At 39.3% G+C, this 23537-nt stretch overlaps 1 protein-coding gene across 1 annotated transcript in view; it reads right to left on the bottom strand.

Moving 5' to 3' along the window:
* Positions 1-23537, bottom strand: part of LOC103024174 (F-actin-uncapping protein LRRC16A) — a 47052-nt gene continuing 23515 nt past the window's right edge. Inside the window, exons 14-38 of the mRNA XM_022671975.2 lie at positions 22708-22785; positions 22401-22477; positions 21433-21537; positions 21162-21231; positions 18396-18477; positions 18198-18297; positions 16954-17008; positions 16679-16851; positions 15658-15726; positions 15236-15329; positions 14987-15085; positions 14729-14857; positions 13181-13327; positions 12521-12696; positions 11500-11587; positions 10391-10510; positions 9661-9727; positions 9196-9410; positions 8377-8489; positions 6446-6926; positions 4511-4556; positions 4007-4417; positions 2506-2652; positions 1699-1857; positions 1-750 (exon numbers count right to left, since the gene is read on the bottom strand). Coding sequence (XP_022527696.2) covers positions 626-750; positions 1699-1857; positions 2506-2652; positions 4007-4417; positions 4511-4556; positions 6446-6926; positions 8377-8489; positions 9196-9410; positions 9661-9727; positions 10391-10510; positions 11500-11587; positions 12521-12696; positions 13181-13327; positions 14729-14857; positions 14987-15085; positions 15236-15329; positions 15658-15726; positions 16679-16851; positions 16954-17008; positions 18198-18297; positions 18396-18477; positions 21162-21231; positions 21433-21537; positions 22401-22477; positions 22708-22785 — 3426 coding nt within the window. The 3' untranslated portion in view covers positions 1-625. The remainder of the gene's footprint in view (positions 751-1698; positions 1858-2505; positions 2653-4006; positions 4418-4510; positions 4557-6445; positions 6927-8376; positions 8490-9195; positions 9411-9660; positions 9728-10390; positions 10511-11499; positions 11588-12520; positions 12697-13180; positions 13328-14728; positions 14858-14986; positions 15086-15235; positions 15330-15657; positions 15727-16678; positions 16852-16953; positions 17009-18197; positions 18298-18395; positions 18478-21161; positions 21232-21432; positions 21538-22400; positions 22478-22707; positions 22786-23537) is intronic.

Below are 23537 nucleotides of genomic sequence, written 5' to 3'. Positions count from 1 at the left end.
TTCAGAGTAAAAATATATATGTATATTTTTTTGCCAGTAAAAATGTACAAATGCATTAACAATTGACAATATTGACAACAAATATAACGACAATATTTCCCCATATGATCAATGGGCATCATTGGCCCTAAATTATCCACATAAAAGCAATGTATAAACACATCAATATATTCCATTAAAATAGAGACATTTTACAGCTATTATTTAAGGTTAAAACCCACCAACACCACACCTACATATATGAAAAACAGGAATAATACTCTATTACATAAAAAAATGCATCAATTATTCAAATAACTGAATATAATAAAGATAATTAAAGAAAATATAGAATATATAAATGGTCCGAAGATTGATCATTTAATTAGTTATTTGGTGAAAAGGTGATTAGACTTTTAACATCGATTGACATTATGTCCATTACAGTCACATGGGAGCACAGTCAGAGGGTGGTTTATGATCACAGGTGGCTGAAGATCCAGGTGGTTATCAGTAAATGTGAGTCAGAGGCAGTCGTGATGTCTTTGGTAGGAACTTTAAAGCATGGGGGAGTCAGGGTTTAATCTGAAGCATCTCACAGATCAGAAAGATGGTGATTATCCAGAGTTTGTCCAGAGGTCTGTGTTTATTCTGATGTTTCGTCCTCATCAGGTATCTCAGTATGTTGATCATCTGGCTGGTGCTCACTGTCTGAATCAGTGGTGCTGAGACTTGGAGCTGATGGAAAGTCTGTGGGACTCATCAGGTCCACTACAAAAGAAACAACACAAAAAGTGTCAGAAAGCTAAACTGGAAAAATGTAAAATGGCCAATTTATTAGAAACATTTATAGCTCAGCATTGCTGATGTTTAGTTGGAGGCTGTTGTCATTTCTGTAAAGTTGACCTATGTGTAAAGAACCTAAATGTAAAGGTTGTATTATACATTTATAAAGGATATATTCACACCAAAAAATATTCTCAAAAACAGCAGCTCCCATTTTCTCCCCAATTTACAAGGCAAATTACCCAACCCACTCATTAGGACTGAATGCCTCAACACCAAGAGGGTGAAGACTAGCACATTTCCTCCTCTGATAGCACTTTTTGAACTGCTGCTGATGCAGCATTAGCGAGTAGCATCACAGCGCACTCGAAAGAAAGCACAGCGACTCGGTTCTGATACATAAGCTCACAGACGCAGCCTTGTGCTGATCCACATCACCCTAGAAGTGATGAGGGGAAAAACCATCTACTGTACCCACTCAGAGAGAGCAAGACCAATTGTGCTCTCTCAGGGCTCTGGCAGCTGATGGCAAGCTACATAAAGGGGATTCAAACCAGCGATCTCTTGATCATAGTGGCAGCGCTTTAGTCCACTGGATTACTCAGAGCCCACCTGTTGGTTTTCTGCTCTAACACATCACCTTTTACCTCTGGCAAAGGTTTGTTAATCAGCTAATGAGCTAAATCAGGTGTGTTGGAATCAGAATAAACACTAAAATGTGTAGGACTCCAGTCCTCCAAGACCACTGATCTAAAAAACTATCAATTAAATGCTTTAATAACTCAAAAGGAGGATTTCCGTGGTCTTATATACACAAAGAACATTTTCGGACCTTCATACTGTAAATACGGTAAATATAATAGTGAAAAGACATAAAACAGAAAGACAAGCATCACAGCAGTGATGCCATTTAAAAGAAATGATTGGTCAGACCAGGTGAGGGGAGGGACGTGGAGTGCTGGTGATCCTCTTTTTCAGCAGGATGGGTTGAGGAGTGACGTGGTGATGAGTGTTGTCCGGTTTCTGGAGTGTGTGATGTGTGTGTGTTGAGTTCTGACTCAAACACACTGTCCTCTACTGCAGGATCCAACACTGAGAGACAAACAGGGATACTGTGTTAAAAGCATATATTATACCTATATTTCCAATGGCTCATTATCCAAATCACATTAAGCAAGATTGATGTACAGTTCGTAAAATAATCCGGTGCACCTTGTATACATTTTACCAGTCGTATATGAAGTTGTATTGAGCATTAAAGCAACTCCACTGAAGTACAGAGTTATACAGCAGTTTAGTTAGACTGCAGTAGTATTAGCATTAGCCGCTAACTGCTATTTTCCCATTCAGAGGTGATTATTATCGGCCTGTAACCTGCTCTGAACCCTGGCTAGCAATGCTGGAGCAGCATTAGCATTACCCACTAACGGTTAGCTGCTAATGCTTATGCTCCAGCCTTAGTGCTGGAAAAATTTGTGAATCTAAGCTTACTGTAAATAAACGGAAGCGCTTTACTCACCCAAACAAACAGTTTTCAGGAGAGAAATCTTAGCTTAGCTTTACTTAACTTAGTTAGCTAGCCCCCCACCACCACCCAGCGGTGAGACCTCCTGAATTATAGGTTCATAATAGTATATATATAAAGCTTATGCATGAAAATGGACCAGAAAATAGATGTTTTTTGATAGTGTGCCTTATAATACGGTTCACTCTATAGTGTGAAAAATATGTTAAGCTTACTGATATGTGGTGGGATCCTGTCTGAGCTGTGATAAACTGGTGATTGCTCCTTGGTCTCTGTGTCAGATGGTGCACTCTTGACACGTGGAGCAGGTACAGGCAGCATGGGGGAAGAGCCGGCACTGGGGCGGCCTGAGACAACGTCATCTGAGGACCAGAAAGACGATTTAACTGAAGGTTTCACACAAACTTTAATAAGACAAACAGACAGCATGCCTCTTGCACTGGCACACTGAGTTTGGGTCAAAGCAATAACTGCTAATTGATATGTTTTATGTAATTAAAATTACAATAATATAATTATAAAGAATTATATTAAATTTTCAGATTATTCTTTCATGTAATGAAAACAGAAAAAAGAAATGCCAAAGATAAAAAATTATTGCTTATGCTTATTTTACTTTCACATTTTTGATTAAATGGTGTTAAATGATAAACAATCTTCCAAAACAGCTTGTCCATAAACTTAGGTTTATATGGAGTCATGGGTAAGAGAAAGAACCATTAAATGCAATCAAATCTTAAAGATCAAAGCTAACAGAGAACTAAAGACTCAACCTACTTAAAAATTTTACCCACAAACACCTGCATGATTCAGATAATGCTTTGGGAGAATGTGACAACTTCCTGGTTTCAGCCAGAACACTGAAGAAGGGTTGTGGATGGGCCTTCCAGCATGACAATGACCCAAAACATCAAATCTAAAAAGAAGAAACTCTGAGGGCATGAGGAAAAACATGAAGATCAATGCTAAAAGAGAACTAAAGACTCAACCTGCCAACAAATTTTACCAACGAACAACTGCATGATTCAGAAAATGCTTAGGATAATGTGACAACTTTCTGGCCTCAGCCATAACACTGAAGAAGAGTTGTGGATGGGTCCTCCAGCATGACGATGACCCACAACATCAAATCTCAAAAGAAAAAACTCATGAGGACTTAAAAAAAATTTTACCCACAAACACCTGTATGCTTCAGATAATGCTTTGGGAGAATGTGACAACTTCGTGGACAGGTCTTCCAGCATGACAAAGACCCAAAACATCAAATCTCAAAAGAAGAAACTCTGAGGGCATAAGGAAGAACAGGAAGATCAAAGCTAACAGAGAACTAAAGACTCAACCTGCTTACAAATTTTACCCACAAACACCTGCATGATTCAGAGAAGGCTTGGGAGAATGTGACAACTTTCTGGCCTCAGCCATAACACTGAGGATGGGTAGTGGATGGACCTTCTAGCATGACAATGACCCAAAACATCAAATCTTAAAAGACGAAAAACTCTGAGAACATGAGGAAGATCAACGCTAACAGAGAACTAAAGACTCAACCTGCCAGCAAATGTTACCAACGAACAACTGCATGATAGGTCGTGGATGGGCCTTCCAGCATGACAATGACCCAAAACTTTAAATCTCAAAAGAAGAAACTCATGAGGACTTATAATGTCATGAAGAAGAACAGGAAGACCAAAGCTAACAGAGAACTAAAGACTCCACCTGCAGAAATGCTGGAGCTGCTGCTGCTGCTTGGAGGACTGGTCACTGGTGGTGGAGGAACCCGAGGGCTGGGTAGAGGCTCCAGGCTTGGAGTCTTGTTCATGGGTGGTGAAGGAACCTGAGAGCTGGGTTGAGGCTCCAGGCTCGGGAGTCTTTCTAGGCTTGGTGGTGGAGATGGCTGGGGGTTCTGGGCAGGTTTGGAGCTGTTGGGGTGGGGGGTGAGTGTGAATTTAGTGGCAGCCTGGGTGGAGGTGGCAGGTGTAAGCTTGGTTGCAGGTACGTGGGCAGGTATAGGAGCATGCGGAGGTCCAGCATGTTTTGGTTGAGACAGTGGAGAGTGGGATCTAAAGGCAGGTTCTGGGTGGGGCTCTTTGTGAAGAAGCTTCTCTACAGTGCTGCTGCCTCCCTCACCTGGAGTAAGATGAGATTATAAATTAGTTAGAATTTAATAAATAATATTTAGAAATTTGTTATAAAAAAAAACTATGAATAAAAAATACCAACCATGCTCAGTCTGAAGTTTGACTGTAGGAACGGAGGATTCAGGTGCCTGTATGATGATTTAAAAGAATGAATAGTTTCATAGAATAAGTCATAGTATAAAATAAACACACATTAATGTAGAGATATTTTACTTTACTGGACATGTTCCAGACAGAGAATAGCTTAAACTAGTGTCACATCCTGTTGCCACACTTATACTTTTTTATCCACTAAATGTGTGCTTTTTCTTCTTTAGACTGAATAAAAATACAGATTTTAGTTGTGATATTAATATCTCTGGGTAATTTTGATCAATAAGAATCTTTTAATGTGCTGAGTAAAAGTTTAACACAGAGTTTAAGCTTCAAACACGAGGAAATGAAGAAAATGAATGCTATTTTAGAGCATTTTCAACAGTGAATCATCTCCTCCATGTTCCAATTTTCACTAATAATTCACTAGGGTCTGTAAAACGAGTGAATTATAGGAGGAAGTTAAGACTAAACTTAATTTTCTCCTAATTTGTGGTAATAAAACAGTTTGGAGGTGTGTATTGATAAACTCTGGAGCTACATGAAGTTTGGAGGTGTGTAGTGATGAACTCTGAAGCTACATGAAGTTTGGAGGTGTGTAGTGATGATCTAATCTGAAGCTACATGAAGTTTGGAGGTGTGTAGTGATGATCTAATCTGAAGCTACATGAAGATTTGGAGGTGTGTAGTGATGAACTCTGCTGAAGCTACATGAAGTTTGGAGGTGTGTAGTGATGAACTCTGAAGCTACATGAAGTTTGGAGGTGTGTAGTGATGAACTCTGCTGAAGCTACATGAAGGTTGGAGGTGTGTAGTGATGAACTCTGAAGCTACATGAAGTTTGGAGGTGTGTAGTAATGAAGTCTGAACCTACATGAATTCTGGAGGTGTGTAGTGATGAACTCTGAAGCTACATGAAGTTTGGAGGTGTGTAGTGATGAACTCTGAATCTACATGAAGTTTGGAGGTGTGTAGTGATTAACTCTGAAGCTACATGAAGTTTGGAGGTGTGTAGTAATGAAGTCTGAACCTACATGAATTCTGGAGGTGTGTAGTGATGAACTCTGAAGCTACATGAAGTTTGGAGGTGTGTAGTGAAGAACTCTCTCTAAAGCTACATGAAGTTTGGAGGTGTGTAGTGAAGAACTCTCTCTAAAGCTACATGAAGTTTGGAGGTGTGTAGTGATGATCTAATCTGAAGCTACATGAAGTTTGGAGGTGTGTAGTGATGAACTAATCTGAAGCTACATGAAGTTTGGAGGTGTGTAGTGATGAACTCTGAAGCTACATGAAGTTTGGAGGTGTGTAGTGATGAACTCTGAAGCTACATGAAGTTTGGAGGTGTGTAGTGATGAACTCTGAACCTACATGAAGTTTGGAGGTGTGTAGTGATTGGTGTAGTGACTCTGCAGAAAGTTGGTGAACTCTGTGCACTATGCTCCTCAGCATCCGCTGACCCCGCTCTGTTATTTCACACTGACAGAGCACAGAGTCGCTGTCGTTCCCAGTCTCTTCCACTGTGTTATAATATCACTGACAGTTGGCTGTGGAATGTTTAGTAGTTAGTAGTGAAATTTCACGACTGGACTTGTTGCACAGGTGCTGCATCCTATTACTGTACCACAGTGCTGGAGTTCACTGAGCTCCTGAGAGCCTGAAACCCATTCTTTCACTAATGATAGATGTAGAAGCAGTATCTGCAGCATGACTAGCTGCTGATTTTATTACATACCTGTGGAACCATGGAAGTGAATGAAACCTGAGTTTATTGATTTGAATGGGTGAGTGAATACTTTTGGCAATACAGTGTATCTGACTAATCGAAAATTGATAACAGAAATATCACCAACATCTTTTCCACTAAGCAAATAGAACAGATATAACCATATAAATAATATGTGTTCATATTGAAGACTGAACTCACCTTCTCCTTCAACTTCTCCTGTTTGGCTCGGAGCTGAGCAAGGAAGTCATTACCCATCACCTGTACCCCTCGTATTCTGCCAGCGGGCGCTCCTTCCTTCTTCTTACCCTCCTCTGCTTGAGCTTTAGGCTCAGGGGCTGCTGCTACTTCTCCATGGTCACATGGTCCAGCCTTCTCCACAGGCTGAGAGCTGATTGGCTCAGCAGGGGGATCAGGAAGTGGACTTTTGACTGCAGTTTTAGTGGAATCTGTTTCATCGGACTCCTCTACAGATGCTGCTGCTGTTATTGGTGGGTTGGCGGTTGTCACTATGGGAGTGGTGGTGGTCGGTGTTACGCTGGCTGGTGCAGTGGAGGGAGTATGAGGGCTGGTGGGTGGGGTTTTGGTGGAGGTCCGAGACTTGATGAGGTTGAAGAAGCCGCTCATACGAGACTCCCTCTTCCTCTCCCCCTCCACCACTGAGTCTCTCACAGAGGAACGCCTGAGAGAGAGAGAGAGAGAGAGAGAGAAAGACAAATGTATTGAGATTTATTAGTCAATGTTTCTTATGAAATCAAGGTTATTAAAGATTATACCGCAGTTAGTCCAGACCCTGCAATGTGATTGGCTGAAAGGTGTTTTATGAGTGACATTATCAGCCGGTAATGCACTGTAACCAAAGCTTTCCATGTATTACTCCGCCACATACAGGTAACCTAGCAACGATGCAGCACTTATAAACCAAATACAAACCAAATGTGATGTCATTAGACACCACTGTGGATTCCATAGAGGCACAGTGCAGAAGTGCCATGTCTCCAACAGGCGGCGCAGTCCCAAAAATAAGCCCAGCGATTAAAAAATACATTATTATGCATTATCACACACATTATCAGCCACCAATACCAGGTCAAGAGTTGTTATTATTAAAATAAAAGCTTAAGTGTACATATTTTCCAGTTAATTTAAGGTATTTTAAGCTGAATGTAAGGTGGACTTACGCAGGTCTTGCCGCTGGGGGGCGCTGAATAAACAAAACTTTAATTCTTAAAAAAAAAAAATCTTTCAAAATCAAACGGGTGCTGGACTTTAATCTACACAGATTTCTATCCTGAAATTTTTTTATTTAGGTGAGTAAAACTCTTACATTTATTTACAGTAAGCTCAGATTTAAACAATTTTGACTGAAACGGCCAAAAATAAATGTAACAATGCAGCGCTTACTGTGCAGCTATAAACGGAGCAGCAATGAAACTATTTTAACTCGTGAAGTTTTTATGACCAAACAGATCGTATTTTCTCCTCATCTTTAACTCAAAATATTTTAAAAAACAGCGTTTATGGAACTGTGGTATAATCGCAATAATACACTCGAAGTTCGTGCTATAACCCACAACCGCAGCACAGAAGTGCCAATATTACATGTTATAGCACTCCCTCTTGTGTATTATTGCTTAAGTGTATTCTCTTTTTTTGTTGGAGTAACTGTCTCTACTGTTCAGGAGAAGCTTTCTTTACTAGATTTTGTGGCATTACTGCGAGGATTTGATTGCATTCAGTGAGTGTACGTCAGGATTTTGTATTAGTACCATGCCAAAAGTACTGGATGGAGCTCCATCATTCCAGAGTATACAGTTTCATTGCTCTACAGCTCAAAGTCATCACCTGTCATTAGGCATGGTGTCCATAATTTCAGGTTTATCTGCTCCAGGCAGTCCTATTCTATTGGCAATACTTTTCCACAGGGACTGGACAAGCTGTGTGTGCACTTTATTTCAGCAATATATGCAACAAATTTACATGAAAAGGATGAAAGATAGAACAGACAAGCATATAGATAGATAGCTAGATAGCTAGATAGATAGATAGATAGATAGATAGATAGATAGATAGATAGATAGATAGATAGATAAGATGTTGAAAGTTGGATAGAAATATAAATACAACTTTACTTGGCTCCAATCTTTGTGACTTTTTTGGAGAAGAATTCGTCCACACCCTCATCCACTTTCCCCACTAAGCTCTCCAGCTCCACCTCTTCAACAGGAGCAGCACGTCTGAGAGCCTAACACAGGGACAAGAGCGATAATAAAGAAAAGAACACAAGATATATAGAGAATTAAAACTATTATGTTTGTGTGCTCCAATTCACTCAAATGAACTAATTTTAATTCATCCCAATTAACTCCAATTTATTCCAGTAATTTTACAGTACCTATACATTTATTTTTGTAAGTATTTTTTTAGTTCACATTTTTATCACTGTGAGTTTACATGCACTTCATAATCTGATTACTGCAGAACATCAGTGCCTCTCAGTAATCCCATTAATGTGTTGACATGAATTTGGAAAATCAGAAAACATTTATATGATTCACCAATAATCAGATTGTTATTCTCACAGAGTAAGACGTCAATAAATATCATGTAAAATCAAAGAAATCTCAATATAATCCGGTTTAGAGTTTACATGCCCTGATAAATAATATTACTGAGCTAAAATCCAGCTCTCTTTATCAGATTTCATAATTTCATTTTTAGACCTTTCTCAGATTAATGAAATTAGAGTGCCGTATTTTTTACACTATAAGGCGAACTTAAAATCCTTTCCCTAAAATCGTCAGATAATTAACTGATTTTATGTTAATTATGTTATGTTAATGTTAAATATGAAATATATGAAATTATATGTATATATATTTATTTATAATTTAGAATGCATATAAGTAAACTAGATTTCTCCTTTAAGTAAAGTTGTAGGTGACTCGTACAGGTGGTTTGCTGGTTTTGGCGGTCTTCTTCCTGCGGGGTCTCTGCTTGGTGATGTGCTGTAGTTTTGGACTCTCTGTTTCTGGCAGGTCACTGAGACCCACACTCCTCTGCCTCACTAGCTCTGCCTCCACCGGGGTAGGGGGGAGAGGGAGGGGCAGGTCCTCCAGGTGGATGGGAACGTGCTCCAGAGCTTTATCCAGATCAAACTCCAGTTCTAATGGATAGACAGACAAACAGACCACAGACTCAGGGCTTCATTATCAGTTCCATTCAAATGTTTTTACATGGTAAATTCAGTATTACAGACTATATTAAGCTTATTATGAACATATATGTATTATTCTGTAAATAAAATGTGTTAAACAAACCAGAATATGTTTCATACTTTAGATTCTTCTAAGTAGCACTTTGGTGCAGTATGACTCTATAGCTGTAGATGTTAATTAGAAGGTAAATGAGCTTACCGAAGGCCACAGAGACTGGCCGCACCATTCTGAAGAGAATACTCTTCCTCTTGGACGTGGGAGTCAGCTTCATATTCAGGTACAAACAGGAGGTCAGAACATAGATAGGATTGGATCAGGTGATGTGAGCCATTCAATAAACTGACATTATTGACCAATTTAAATGTGTTTTTTTTTAAACATACACAGATTACCGTATTTTTTGCACTATAATGCACACTTAAAATCCTTTAATTTTACAAAAAGTCGCCAGTGCGCCTTATAATCCGGTGCTCCTTATGTATGAATTTTACCAGTCAGGTTGTAAGGAGCAATAAAGTCACTCTGCTGAAGTACAGAGTTATACAGGAGTTTCAGTTTAGTTCTCCAGCACTGAGACTGGAGCTGTATTAGCATTAGCCACTAACCATGCTAAGCGCTAGCTCTTTCGCCGTTCAGAAGTGAGTATTAAAAGAGTGTAGTCTGTGTGTTTACCTTGTTAAAACTAGCTACATGGGACGAACCTCTAGCTAATATTGACCTGGCTTACCGGAACACTCAGGGTCCCTCAGTGTATCGCTTTCGGGCAGCATTATTGCTAACGCTGCTGCACCCAGCCTAAATCTAAGCTTACTGTAAATAAACGGAAACGCTTTACCCACCCAAATAAACAGTTTTCAGGAGAGAAATCTATGGTGGATTAAAATCCAGCGCTTGTCTGCCGCTCGTGTGTATGTTTGTGTGTGTATACCAGCAGGTCATCTGGAGGTGCTGGAAGGTTCTCTGGCAGCAGGTTTGTCTCGTCCACAACCTCAGTCTCCTCTGAATCATGATGCAATAGTGGCTGGCCACGCCTACTCAGGTGCTCCGCCTGCAAACAGGCATATGTTTTTGTAAGTTTGTGTTTCCATGTAGAAAAGTTACACTCACAAATTACAGTAGGCATTTATTTCCCAAAATGTTGGTTAGTATAAAAAAAAGTGCTGAAAGTATATAGTGGGATTATTTACAGTAAAGTTCAGTTCTAGGGACAAAATGTATGTCCCCACTCCCAGACCATTCTATTGGATACTGAGTTTGTTCAGTAAGTGTAAAGCTTCAACACTAAAAGGTAAAGGTAATGGTCTTATTCCATATTTGTTTCATTCATTTTAAAATGTCTAGTTGTGGTCTCTAGTATGAATAAATGCCATGTGAGACGTTTTTTAAGGAAAAAAGTCAAACGTGGACTCCACCGGAGATCCGATTTAAACATATAGATTTAAACTTATTACACAAGATAGCTAATGCTAACTAGCTCTGTAAACAGAAGCTGTAAGGCCATGAAGTCACTGGTTGATGTCGACATTTTACATCTCTCTGATCAACTCGTATTTCTGAGGATTTCCTTTTCTTAGCTACTTCAGACAAGGGAGGCTGAGAAACAGTTTCATATGCAGCATCCATTTACAACTCGGAGAGACCTATTGTATTTCACAAAAAACACCTTTAATGTATTTTATCACCTGTTAGTTTACATTTCCATCTAATTACAGTACCAGATATCAGCTCTGTTTACTGCTGAAACTGATCTCTATGGGGAAATTACTATATGCCATTAAATATGACAATATTTGCACATTAGGAAAACTAACTGATGGATTTGGACAGATATTTAAACAGGTTAGAAGAAAGGCAGGACTACACATTATACTGCAACCCTCCAGCAGATGTGCTAGACCTGTGGTTGCTTCATTTTTAGAGATGATGTGCTGTTCATGCTTTTCTACAGTGACTGGCTTTTACTAAAAACAGTGGCATTCTCTTTTTATATTGCATCACCCCAACACTTTAAACATTTTGTAACATGTAGATACTAACCAGTCTTTGTTGAGAGCGAGAGAGGGACGCTAAAATCTCGTCAATGATGCGATCAGAGAGGAACGAGGCCAAGCTGAGCTTTACTTCACTGAAAGAGAAAAACAAACAATTGCAAGCATTACAAAACAAGTAATTACAAAATAAAAGTCATATTAGCACCATAAAAAAAAAAACAAAAAAAAACTTTACACTGTGTTAGGGTGTTTCATCGCTGAAAGTCTGGATCAGAGTCTGGTTTGAGTTTTTGTTACACAATTTTCTGTATATTTGGTCCGGTTAGTTTTGTTGGATTTCACTCAGCAGTTTAGTAACAGTGCGGACTAAAGAACTTTACTACATCCTGTCATCCTTTTCAGCTACATGGGTGGAGTCTCTCTATACTTCATATATATAATAATTGGTTTGTAGAATGTTAGTTATGTTAGAGTTGGACATTGAGTTGCTTTGCTTTGAGGTGTTGTGCTGAATTCTTGCTCTCTGTCAGAATCCGACTCCCCTTCGTTTACGGTAAATGCTTTCGCTCCACAGCAGAATAAGTAAAAATTCCTCTCAGACTCATTTTATTTCTGTTATAAATAAAGGTTAATCCACTAGTCTGTGTTCATACTGCTGCGTGACGCGTCTACACACCAAAGGAAGTTGGATTTCGTCACAACACCATTTTTTTATCCTCTGGTTTATTTAAAGACTGATTTAACTACCTGTAATTGGTCTGAAAGTCTGAGTTATCTAGAAAAGTGTTTCGCACTGCAGACAATCCGGACCATGTTTTAGAAGATCCAGACTGAGAACTCCTCTTATGCTCAGACCAAACTCTGGTTCTTTGATCTGGACAAAGGTTCACGCACTGCTTAAAGTTTAACAAATGCTACTTTGGTTTGGACCAAAAAAAAGTCAGAAAATCCAGACCCAACAAGGCAAGTGTGAAAGCATCCTTCAGACATGGATCTACTGACCACAGCTCAGCAGACACAGAGATAGGAGGTGTGTGTGTGTGTGTGTTTGTGTGAGAGAGATAGACCTGATCTTGTTGATGATGTCGACAGCAGACTGCTTGAGTAAAGTGTCGGTAATGAAGGACTGGGGTACGCTCATCTTCCCCTCGCTCGCCCGCATCAAAGCCGGCCTCAGGTTGGCTTTACGCATCACGTGAGGACACACACTCTCTGCAGTGTCCACCATGGACACTAATAAACTCTACACACACACAGAGACAAAAACACAGTCAGAAAAAAGGGTACAGTTTTGTAACATCTAGTGGTCAACCCATCAGCAGAATGGAAATAAACTAGAGAAATGCACCAACATGCCAAAAAAAAAAAAAGCTTGGAATTGCCCACACCTGTATACATTGTGAGGCGTTATCTTGAGTAATTATGGCTAAACACTGGTCAAGTGTGCTCATGGCAAGGTGACGTTAATCATAGGAGTTGGAGTGAGGTCTGATAGTTGGTGGAGAAAGATAGGATGTTCTATTTCTGATGTTCAAGTGTAGGTATTTAATATTCCTCCATCCACAGTGTCACATGTGTACCAGGAAAATGCAATAGAAGGCTAATATTACCACCCACAGTGGACAGTAGTGCAGTGAATGGTAATGATTGTGACCGGCTGTATCTGGCCAGAATTGTCCACACAAACAGATAAGACTTTAAATAGAAATCAAAGGCCTAGAACTCACCTGGAGCTGCTGGTCTATGACCGTGCTGATCTCTCCCACCATCGACTGCAGTTCCTCCTGGATAGGCCCCGCCCACGGACTCTCCCCGCCCTCAGACACACCTCCTCCACGCCCCAACGAGCGCAGGTGGTACATGTTGGCCAGCAGCTACAGAGATTAGAAACTGAATATTTGTATTTGTTGTATCATTTTACAATTTAAAAACAGAACCCAGAATTTGATAGTATTGTAGCCCTGTAATCACAGGACTTAAACAGCTTACTCAGATTCAAGCCTTATTATAGTTTTACTGTAGTGCTGGGCGGTATACCTGTTCATCTGGTATTTCCAAAATAAAACCATGCATTTTTCACATACCACCATACCGCTAGAGGCACTGTGGGGTGCTGTGTAGAACAGCACCACCAAAGAAGCACACATAGCTCGCTAGCTAACACTAGCCAGTTAGTATGGAGTGATGGCTCAGTTCTCAGTTCTGTGGAGTCAAACGCTCACCTCGCTCTGTCCTGACTGGAAAGACAGCACTTTATCTGAGGAGCTCCTGCTGCTGCTCCTCACTGTATGAGTGGTAACAGCAATTATTCACTCAGAAAGAGACAAATAGAATTGCACAATCAATCCACAGCTCTGAAAAATATTCCTCTCATCCCCCAGACGAGCCCAGAATCAGTCCTGGGTGCAGAATACTGTAGCGTGAAGGATAATTTTAATGCACAATGAATTGAATTATTTGTCAACTGGAGAAAGAAGGAAATTGTGGCCGATTTTATATTTATAATGCATCTAATGGCTTCAAGAATAACAAACTGTAAATTAATATTAAACTTGTGTCTGACTTGTGCAATAGAGCTTTAGAAAAACATATCTCTTTGAATACTTACACATACTTAAACTAAGTATTTTAGGTCCATTTATAGTGTTTATGGAACTATTTAAACTGTTTACTTTTGTAAAAGAAGTTGTGTTAAAGTTGTTAAGGTATGTCTTTTTAAGGTCTAATATTAACATTCCTCAGCATTCTTAACATTTTTCTGCTAATGAAGTCTGATTTCTCCATATATTGTGTAATTTTGTGGTACAAAGTAAACCCAATACTAATCAAAGCCTTAATTTAAAGTCTTAGTGTTTTGTATTATATGTACTACTAACAGTACATGTCACAACAGTACAAGTCACACACCTATATAAAAGTCCAGTCTCGCACAAAACAAACAAAAAAATAATAATAGTAATAAAAATACTGTGAAATACAGTGAAACCATAAGAATTTTGAAAAGTCCATGATACATACATTTTGTTCATACCGCCCAGCACTAATTTACTGTTTATAAATTATAGGGACAATACACACTAATAAACATTGTTGTTTCATAACGTAATTGTGCCTTTGTGTTGACACATTATGCAAAAAAGTGGATACCGCACATTCCTAGCCATCATGGAGCCCATGGAAAAAACTAACTGGCTCCTAGTTGGGCTACCCATGCAGGCCCTTCATATCCATGCTATCAGTGTGTGTGTGTGTGTGTGTGTTTGTAAGAACCTCACTCTTTTTGAGTTACGGGCGTCCTGTACGAGTTTCTCAGCTGCCTTCATGTCCTCCTGTACAATCTCTCTCTCACTGAAGCGAAGTGAGTTCAGATGGTCCTGCACCTTCACACACAACCTGTCAATCATCTAAACACACACACACACACACACACATAAACGTGTGTTAAACTGTGCTCTGATCAGTTAACCCCGCAGGTTCATGCACAGACTCTGAATCATCTTTATACACACACACACACACACAGACTGTATGACCTGCTGTGTGGTGGAGGTAACGATGCCCTGCTGCAGTCTGTAGGCCTGTTCTTGCAGGTATTTCCTCGTCTCATGGTTCCTCAGCAGATACTGCTCCATCTGGAGAAAAGCACACACACATATGCTAAACTCAGGCTAAAACTCATAAACTGATCACTGTGTGTGTTATTAAGATTATATATATATTATATATTTGGGTCATTGTGTAGTACTGAGCAGCCTCTGTCTGCACCCTGTTCTCCTGCTGACCTTCATGAGGGCATCCTCAGTTTTCTCCGGACTGGATTTGAGAGCCAGAGCAGCATCCATGATCGGCATTGGCATAAAGCGAATGGTGTAATTCCTGGAAGACACAAAATACATTTATTTATAAAATTTATTGTATTTTTCTAATTATAAGGTGCACTTTTAATGAACGTCCATTTTCTGGCCTAATATAAGGCACATTATGCAACACTAGTAAGGAACAGGGGTGTCGCCATGTTTTCCTTCTAATTCAGCAGGTCTCTCCGCTGGGTGGTGGTGGGGGGTTACCTAAAGTAAAGCTAATTTAAGATAAGTAGCTTAGGCAGGCAGTGTAGCTTGTAAAAATTTGTTACCTAACTTTTTATTGAACGTTAAGAAGATACAAAGTTTTTGCATGACTGTGACAAGAAGTAAATTTAACTCACTTCTCCAAAGCAGCTGCAACATCCTGTAGCCCCTGTGCACTGACATTATTCCTGTCCCAAATCACAGTCCTGAAAACACACAAACACAAACATTTATAAAAAAGTGAATAAACATTTATAGGTGGTATAGCTATATACATTTGTATCCATCCCTGTAGGGAAGTACTCTCTTGGGCACATAAGAAACATGAACCTATTGGCTTCATGTTTTGCATTGTAGATTAATACTAAAGTCATCCAAACTATAAAGAAAAATATGGAATTTTTTAGTAAACAAAAGAGTGTTAAACAAACCAGAATATGTTTTATATTTTAAATTCTCCAAAGTAACTCCTCTTGCTTAGATATAAACTGATTTGCACATCTTGGCTGGATTTTCTCAGTCAGCTTTATGAGGTAGAGTCACCTGGAATTCAGGCTGTCAGTTAACAGCTGTGCTGAACTCATCAAGAGTTAATTACTTGAATTTCTTAATTCTCTTTATGTGTTTGAGAGCATCAGTTGTAAAGTTGTGAAGAAGTTGAGTTGGTATACAGTGAATAGATCGATTTGAGTAATGTTTTAAACCATAGTATGAGAAGCAAGACTAAATAAAGAAAAAAATAATTTCAGAAATGAAGGTCAGTCAATTAAAAAAAAAAAATGTGACAAAAACCTTAAAAAACCTTATGATGAAACTGGCTCTCATTAGGACCTCCTTAGGAAAGAAAGAGCAAGAGTTTCCTCTGTTGCACAGGATAGGTTTATCACAGTTACCAGCCTCTGAAACCGCAAGTTAACAGCTCCCCAGATAAGAGAATCTAAATGCTTCTTCACAGAGTATTTTGGTTTGTTTAACACTTTTAAGTTACTACATGATTCCTTATGTGTTTCTTCATAGTCTGGATCACATCAGTATTTATTTACAATGTAGGAATACATTTTATAAAACACTGAATAAGAAGGTGTTTCCAAACTTTTTACTGGTACTGTATTAGTATGTGTGTTTATTGAAGAGTGTGTGAGTGAATGGGAGTGTAACCTTAGTTTAGTGTTGATCTGAAGAGCTTTAGCCAGCATCTTGGCCCCCATGTCCCCCATGCTGTTTCCACTGATGTCCAGGCGAGTCAGAGAGCTGTTTCCCCCCACAGCGTTCAGCACTATGGACAGATCCGCCTTCAGCTTGGAGTCGGCCAGCGAGAGAGAGCTCAGCGGCTACACACACACACACACACACACTCAATAATGGTGACTTTCGTACTTAGGAGATACAGTAAACCCGAAAAAGTGAACCCAGTGTAACAAATAAACACTCACAGACTCCTCTTCCTGGATCATCAGCACCAGACTGCTCAGAACCTGACCCAGATTCCTGTGTGCAGACACACACACACACACACACACACACACACACACACAATAACATATCAATGTCCATTACCAAGCTTTATTAACAGGTTAAGGTTTTAGGTAACACTTATTTAAAGGGTATCTACTACATAAGGACTTTATAACACATTTATAAAAAAAAATTGGGGGTATGGGGGGTGGGGTTATGGGGTGAAACTGTGGAGATAGGAGAGGGGAAGGTGAAATATATGATGGTCTTCTCTTTCTTTGCCTTTCTTTGACAAATTTTTATTTTTTTATTATTATTTTATCATTCCCCACCTTGTTATGTCCCTGCAATGTACCCTTTTAACTCATCCTACTTAAAATGACAGTAAACATTTGATCCAAAAAAAAAAATATTTTTTGTTTTATTGAGCAATACTCTCACAGCAGACAGTACACGCATGTGTTGAGTATCCTATTAATATTTAACTTCATAAACCACATCTACTGAGTCTTGGGTCTTATTTAAGCAAGCCACATTGCATGGCTTGAAATGTGCAAATGTACTAGTTCATGTACTAATGTATCAATTCTCTTAATTAATCATAGCAGAGACTGTAAAAAAAGATGGACGCCGTGTCTCCGTTTCCATTCATTCAATGAAAATGAAGCCAAAATCTTCCGCCATGTTGGCGATCCTGCCACCCAATTCTGCGCAGTAGAGACCAGAGGAGGGAGAAAGACTGTGGATAGCAACCTACTCATTTGAATAACCCCGCCCCTGAGGAGCGGAGCTGACGTTCTGTTATTGGTCCCGCCCATAACCAGCCCTTTTACAATAACCACACCTTTTTGAATAGAGCTGAATAACGTTTTAAAAACCGAACTCTCTGGGATATAAAAATGTGACAATATAAGCAGAGCTTACACTAGCTGCTACATTTAAATAAAGGAGGTAGAATTACAGTATATTAGAAAAAAACGTGATTGAACGTTGTTCTGTTTTGCCATTAAAACCTATGGGGATGGGTGGGGTTACACAGCTTTCTGAAACCGAACAGCAGGGGGCGCCCGACCTGTGGTGGCTTCAATCATAGTCACTCATTAATATTCAAGCATTTCTGTAAACCATTTATTCAGTGTTAATGTATGTGTTATAAAACCCTTATGTAGGAGTTTATTTTTATATCAGTCAGATTAGGTCACTTTAACTCTTTATCTCTCACTTGGATTTGATGTTGCTGAAGTTCTTGCCCAGAGACAGATTTCTGATGGAGCGGTTTTTAGCGAGCCACACCAGCAGAGTGGTCAGATCAGAGTCCAGACCTGCAAACACAGAACATCAGCATGGAGGTCACACATGAATTAGACTACAGTGTATTAGGAGGGTATTAGGAGGCCTGCTGTGGAAAGTGTGTTCTGACCGTTGTCTGATATGTCCAGGCTGGAGATGTTTGGTATTTCAGCTATACAGCCCTCCAGAATCTGAGATCCAGCTGATCGCAGCTACACACACAAACACACACACACACACCTGGTATTATATGAAAAAAAAATTATATATATATAGTGCAAAAGAGAGATACACTATACGGTAGGGGTGTGACGAGACACTAATATCACGAGACGAGACGAGACGAGATTTAAAAATAAAATGAAAAAATGGTTTGAAAACTAGAGTTTTATTTGACAAAAACATATAACGCAAACTTAACAGACTGGTTTCTCTCACACACTGATTTTTATAAGAAATAAGAATAAAAAAGAAAAATAAAAGTAAAACTTTTCTAGGTCTTATATAGTGCAAACAATAAGCCACAACCAGTCATATTAAGACTACGGTTTGTGTTTTTTTTCTTCTAAATCTCTTGTAATTTAACTATGCAGAACCATAACCAGTCATATTAAGACTAGGCTTGAAGTGCAAACAGAGACAGAACATGTTTTTAAATACAGTACAGAGTTAAGGGATTAGTACAACTGCCTATGAAACAGTCACGTGTAGGATTTACTTACAGTATTTACATATGGTTTGTGTCTTGTTGGTCACTCTGTTACCATTTATTGTTTCCACTGGAGCCAAAATGCAGCCAGACAACTTAAAAAGGGGGTATGCAGCCTATGCGATGCATTGGGGCGCTGCACTAAAGGGGGCGCCAAATGAAAGACCCAAATAAATTTTCTTTCAGGAGAAACAGCCAATCAGCTTGCTTGTTTTGCGGAGCGCAGTGGGCTAGTAATGACAGAACGTATCTCCTCCTTCTTCCCTGTTAGATATTCCTCCATCAGCAGCAATGAGCAGTTATTATTAAATAGTGGAAGAGTTTAAAAAACACAGCAACTCAACCACAAAGTTACAGAGCTGGATGTCTCTTCAGCAAACTACTGATGGATAACTGCAGACCTCTACACTTGCTGTTCAGGCCCGTTGCAACAAGGCAAGCAAACCAATCAATTTGCCTGGAGCCCGAATTTTATTGAAAATGAATTGAATGCAACGTCAAACTGCGTCACATCAATGTCAAAAGTCAAGTGCGCAAAAATACCAGGTGAAAAAAATTAACCAGCGTGTTGTTACATTTTGCGTGTGTAAATGAACTTCTCGTGAGCACAAATGTGAAACTAGCGAGCAAAAAAAGGGAATTGTGTGCACGCTGAATAAAATGTTGTTCTCGAGTTAAATTTTTTTCCTCTCGGGTGTTTTTTTTCCCTCGTGCGCTGTGTGAATTACCTGTAGCAGCAGTTTGTGTTCGAGTGAGTTTTTTTGGCTCGAGTTTTAAAAGGGGTGGTTTTGACAGTTCGAAGGTGGAGCCAGGGTCGCCTCCCTCAGCGAACGCTATTGGCTGATATCTCCGGGGTTTGTGACGGACCGCCTACCTCCACGAGCCGGAGGAGGGTGGGGAAAAAAGGCTGGTAGGAGAGTTAGCTAGCTGGCTATGCTAACATCCAAACAGCGCGCTCTCTGGTGCAAGGGCCCCCAAATGCCTTGAAATAGCCCTGCTGCTTTTAGAGACGCAAAGGGGGACCGACTCCACACTGATGCCAAAAAGCTATAGTAATTTATTCTTCACACTATAAGGCACCTTATATATGAATTTTTCCAGTCAGGTATTCAGGTAAGCCACGCCGCTGAAGCACAGCGTAATCCAGGAGTTTCAGTTTAGTTCTCCAGCAGTATTAGCATTAGCCGCTAGCCACGCTAAGTGCTAGCTCTTTCGCCATTCAGAGGTGAGTATTATCAGCCTGTAGTCTGCTGCTAACCCTGGCCAGCACTGCTGGAGCAGCATTAGCATTAGCCGATAACCTTGCTAAACACTAGCTCTTTCGCCATTCACCCTGGCAAGCACTAGCATTAGCATCTACCCATACTAAGCACTAGCTCTTTCGCCACTCTGTAGTCTGTGTGTTTGCCGTGTTAAAACAAGATACATGGGATGAACCGCTAGATAATATCGCCCTGGGTTACCGGAACTCTCAGTGTTCCTTAGTGTAGCTATGTTGAGCGGCATAAGCTAACGCTCCAATCTAAGCTTACTGTAAATAAACGGAAGCACTTTACACAACCAAATAAACAGTTTTCAGAAGAGAAATCTGTGTAGATTATCATCCAGTGCTCATTTGACTTTAAAAGAAAATATATATTTTTTGAGAATTAAAGATTTGTTTACTTTGCTTAGCTTTACAGTTCTCACCACCCAGTGGAGAAGGAAAATTGGCGACACCTTTGTTCCTTACTAGTGTTGCATAATGTGCAGTATAATCTGGTGCTTCTTATAGTACGAAAAATATGGTATGTGTAATTAATGTGTAGGTTAAAGAAAACAGTATATATATCGCAATTCTATACATTTCTAGTATATTCACATACAACTGTGAAGAAAAAAAAAAAAATCCAACCCCACCTGAAACGAGGCAAAGCCTAATTCTTTCTACACTGTCTACACAGACCGGGGCAATACGCATATTTAACACATATGTCAACAATGCAATAATTTATAGCAGTTGCAAAATATATGTGTCAGGTTTAAGGGGCTCCACCCAGCTTCTGTAACTTCCTTTACAGACATGTTATGAAAATCTGTGGTTTCAGTAACATCCTCAACACCCCTACACACACACACACACACACACACAACACACACACCGTATTCAGTACAGTAAACATCTCTTAGAGTCACAGTAAAACTTACCTCACAGCTGCTCAGATCTAAAGAGATGTCCTTCAGGTTGGGGTTGCTGGCCAGACCCAGCAACAGGGCTCTAAAACACACACACACACACACACACACAAAGAAGCCTTATGTCAACACAATATATGGAAACGCTGAAATCTTCTCTGGGCCAATGTCTGATACAGTATGTGTTTTATGTTGTAATGTGAATTAAATATGGGTTGCCAGATCTCACTATGGCAATTATGGCACACTTCACTAAATGTCAGGAGGACGAGCTGTAACTCACTTGAGGGCCTCCAGAGGGAGCTTGGTACCAGAGAGGATGATGGTGTTGAGGGCCTGAGCATTGTTAAAGAACTGCTTGAAGGAAGACGGCAACTCCTTTCCTCTCCTACAGGGGGCAGAAAGGACACAAAAAAAGAACAGAATGAAAAGTAGCATCAGATTCTTTTTATTCTTATTTTATTATCTTCTCATTTGTGACTTGCCTTGAGTGTTTAATGTGCAGAGCCGAGTGTGAATAACATAACATACCATAACTTGGCATGATATGACATGGCATAACATAACATAACATAACATAGTGCTGGGTGGTATGACCAAAAATGCAGAAAAGATTCTGACAATATATCACATTTTATATTTTACATTTACATATATTACAATTTATTATAATAATAATAATTAAAAATATATAATCATTTTTTTCATGACTGAGCTTTTATTGAGACTTTTTTGTTTGTGACTTACTGTACTGTTAGAAGTACAAATAATACTGTATTAAACATTAAGGCTTTAAATTAAGGCTTTGATTACTATTGAGTTCACTTTATCCCACAAAATTACACAATATATGAAGAAATCAGACTTCATTATCAGAAAAAAAACAGCTATAGAATGTAAACGTTAGACCTTAACAACTTTAACACGGCTTCATTTACAAAAATAAATATTATAAATAGTTCTATAAACACTTTAAACAAACCTAAAATACTCAAAGTATAAGTACTAAAAAAGATATTTCTTAAAAGCTCTATTGCACAAGCAAGACACAAGTTTAGTATTAATTTACAATATGTTATTATTGAAGCCATTAGAGGCATTACAGTATTAAAATCAATCACAATTTCCTTATTTCTCCAGTTAACAAATACATTTAGTTCATTGTGCATTAAAATTATACTTTTTTACAGTATATTTTAAAAGGGCTATAGTTACTCATATTGCAAGAAGCAGCAGCAACAGAACTCTTACTTGAGATTGAAGACACTCTTGGACATGTTTAAAACTGAAAGGTGCTTCAGAGAACCTCGCAATAAAGAGGAGCACACCTACAAACACACACACACACACACACACGCACACACACACCTCAATATTAAAATACACCACTATAATAGTACAATATTTTACAAAAATGCTTTATAACTATTATAACAGTAAATTGTCAAATATGTGATAAAATAAAATGTAATAATACTGTAGGTGAGGAATAATCGGGTTAGTGAATTGAGCTGGTTTATATTCAAGATATAAATAAGAATATGTTGGGAGAGCTGACCAGGTCCAGGGAGCAGTCACAGCTGGACAGGTCCAGAGTCTGCAGGCTGTTCGGCTGACCCAGGAAATTCCACAGATTCTACAGAGAGACAGACTGTGATGCTGATGATGATAGAGATTAAAGTGATGGTAATGGTGGAGACAGTGACAGTGATGTTGGTAGTGTGGTGATTAGTGTGATAGTGGTGGGAATAGTGCTGTGAGTGATAGTAATGTTGGTAGTGTGATGATGATAGTGATTAAGGTGGTGATAACAGTGATGACAGTAATAGTGATTTTGATAGTGTGGTGATGACAGTAATGATGGTGGCTCTCAGTGATGATACTGATAGTGATGGTGGCATTGTGTTGATGATAATAGTTTTGCTAACAGGGGTGAAAGAGCTATTGATGATTGCATTGTGGTGATGATGGTGATAATAATAGTGCAAACAGTGGTGATAGTGATACTGATGGTGGCTTTGTAGTGATGACAGGGATGGTAGTGGTGGTAATAATGGTCAAATTGATAGTGATTTTGGTAGTGTGGTGACGACTGTGATGATGGTGGTATTCAGTGATGATACTGATAGTGATGGTGGCATTGTGGTGATGATAATAGTTTTGCTAACAGTGGTGAAAGAGATTTAATGATTGCTTTGTGGTGATGATGGTGATAATAATAGTGCAAACAATGGTGATAATGATACTGTTAGTGGTATTGTAGTGATGACAGGGATAGTAGTGGTGGTAATAATGGTCAAATTGATAGTGATTTTGATAGTGTGGTGATGACAGTAATGGTGGTGGTATTCAGTGATGATACTGATAGTGATGGTGGCGTTGTGGTGA

The sequence above is a fragment of the Astyanax mexicanus genome, chromosome 2, assembly GCF_023375975.1.
Source record: "Astyanax mexicanus isolate ESR-SI-001 chromosome 2, AstMex3_surface, whole genome shotgun sequence".
NCBI classification, from domain to species: Eukaryota; Metazoa; Chordata; class Actinopteri; order Characiformes; family Acestrorhamphidae; genus Astyanax; species Astyanax mexicanus.
The sequence above is the reverse complement of the archived record's forward strand: the minus strand, read 5'-3'. Positions and strand labels throughout refer to the sequence as shown.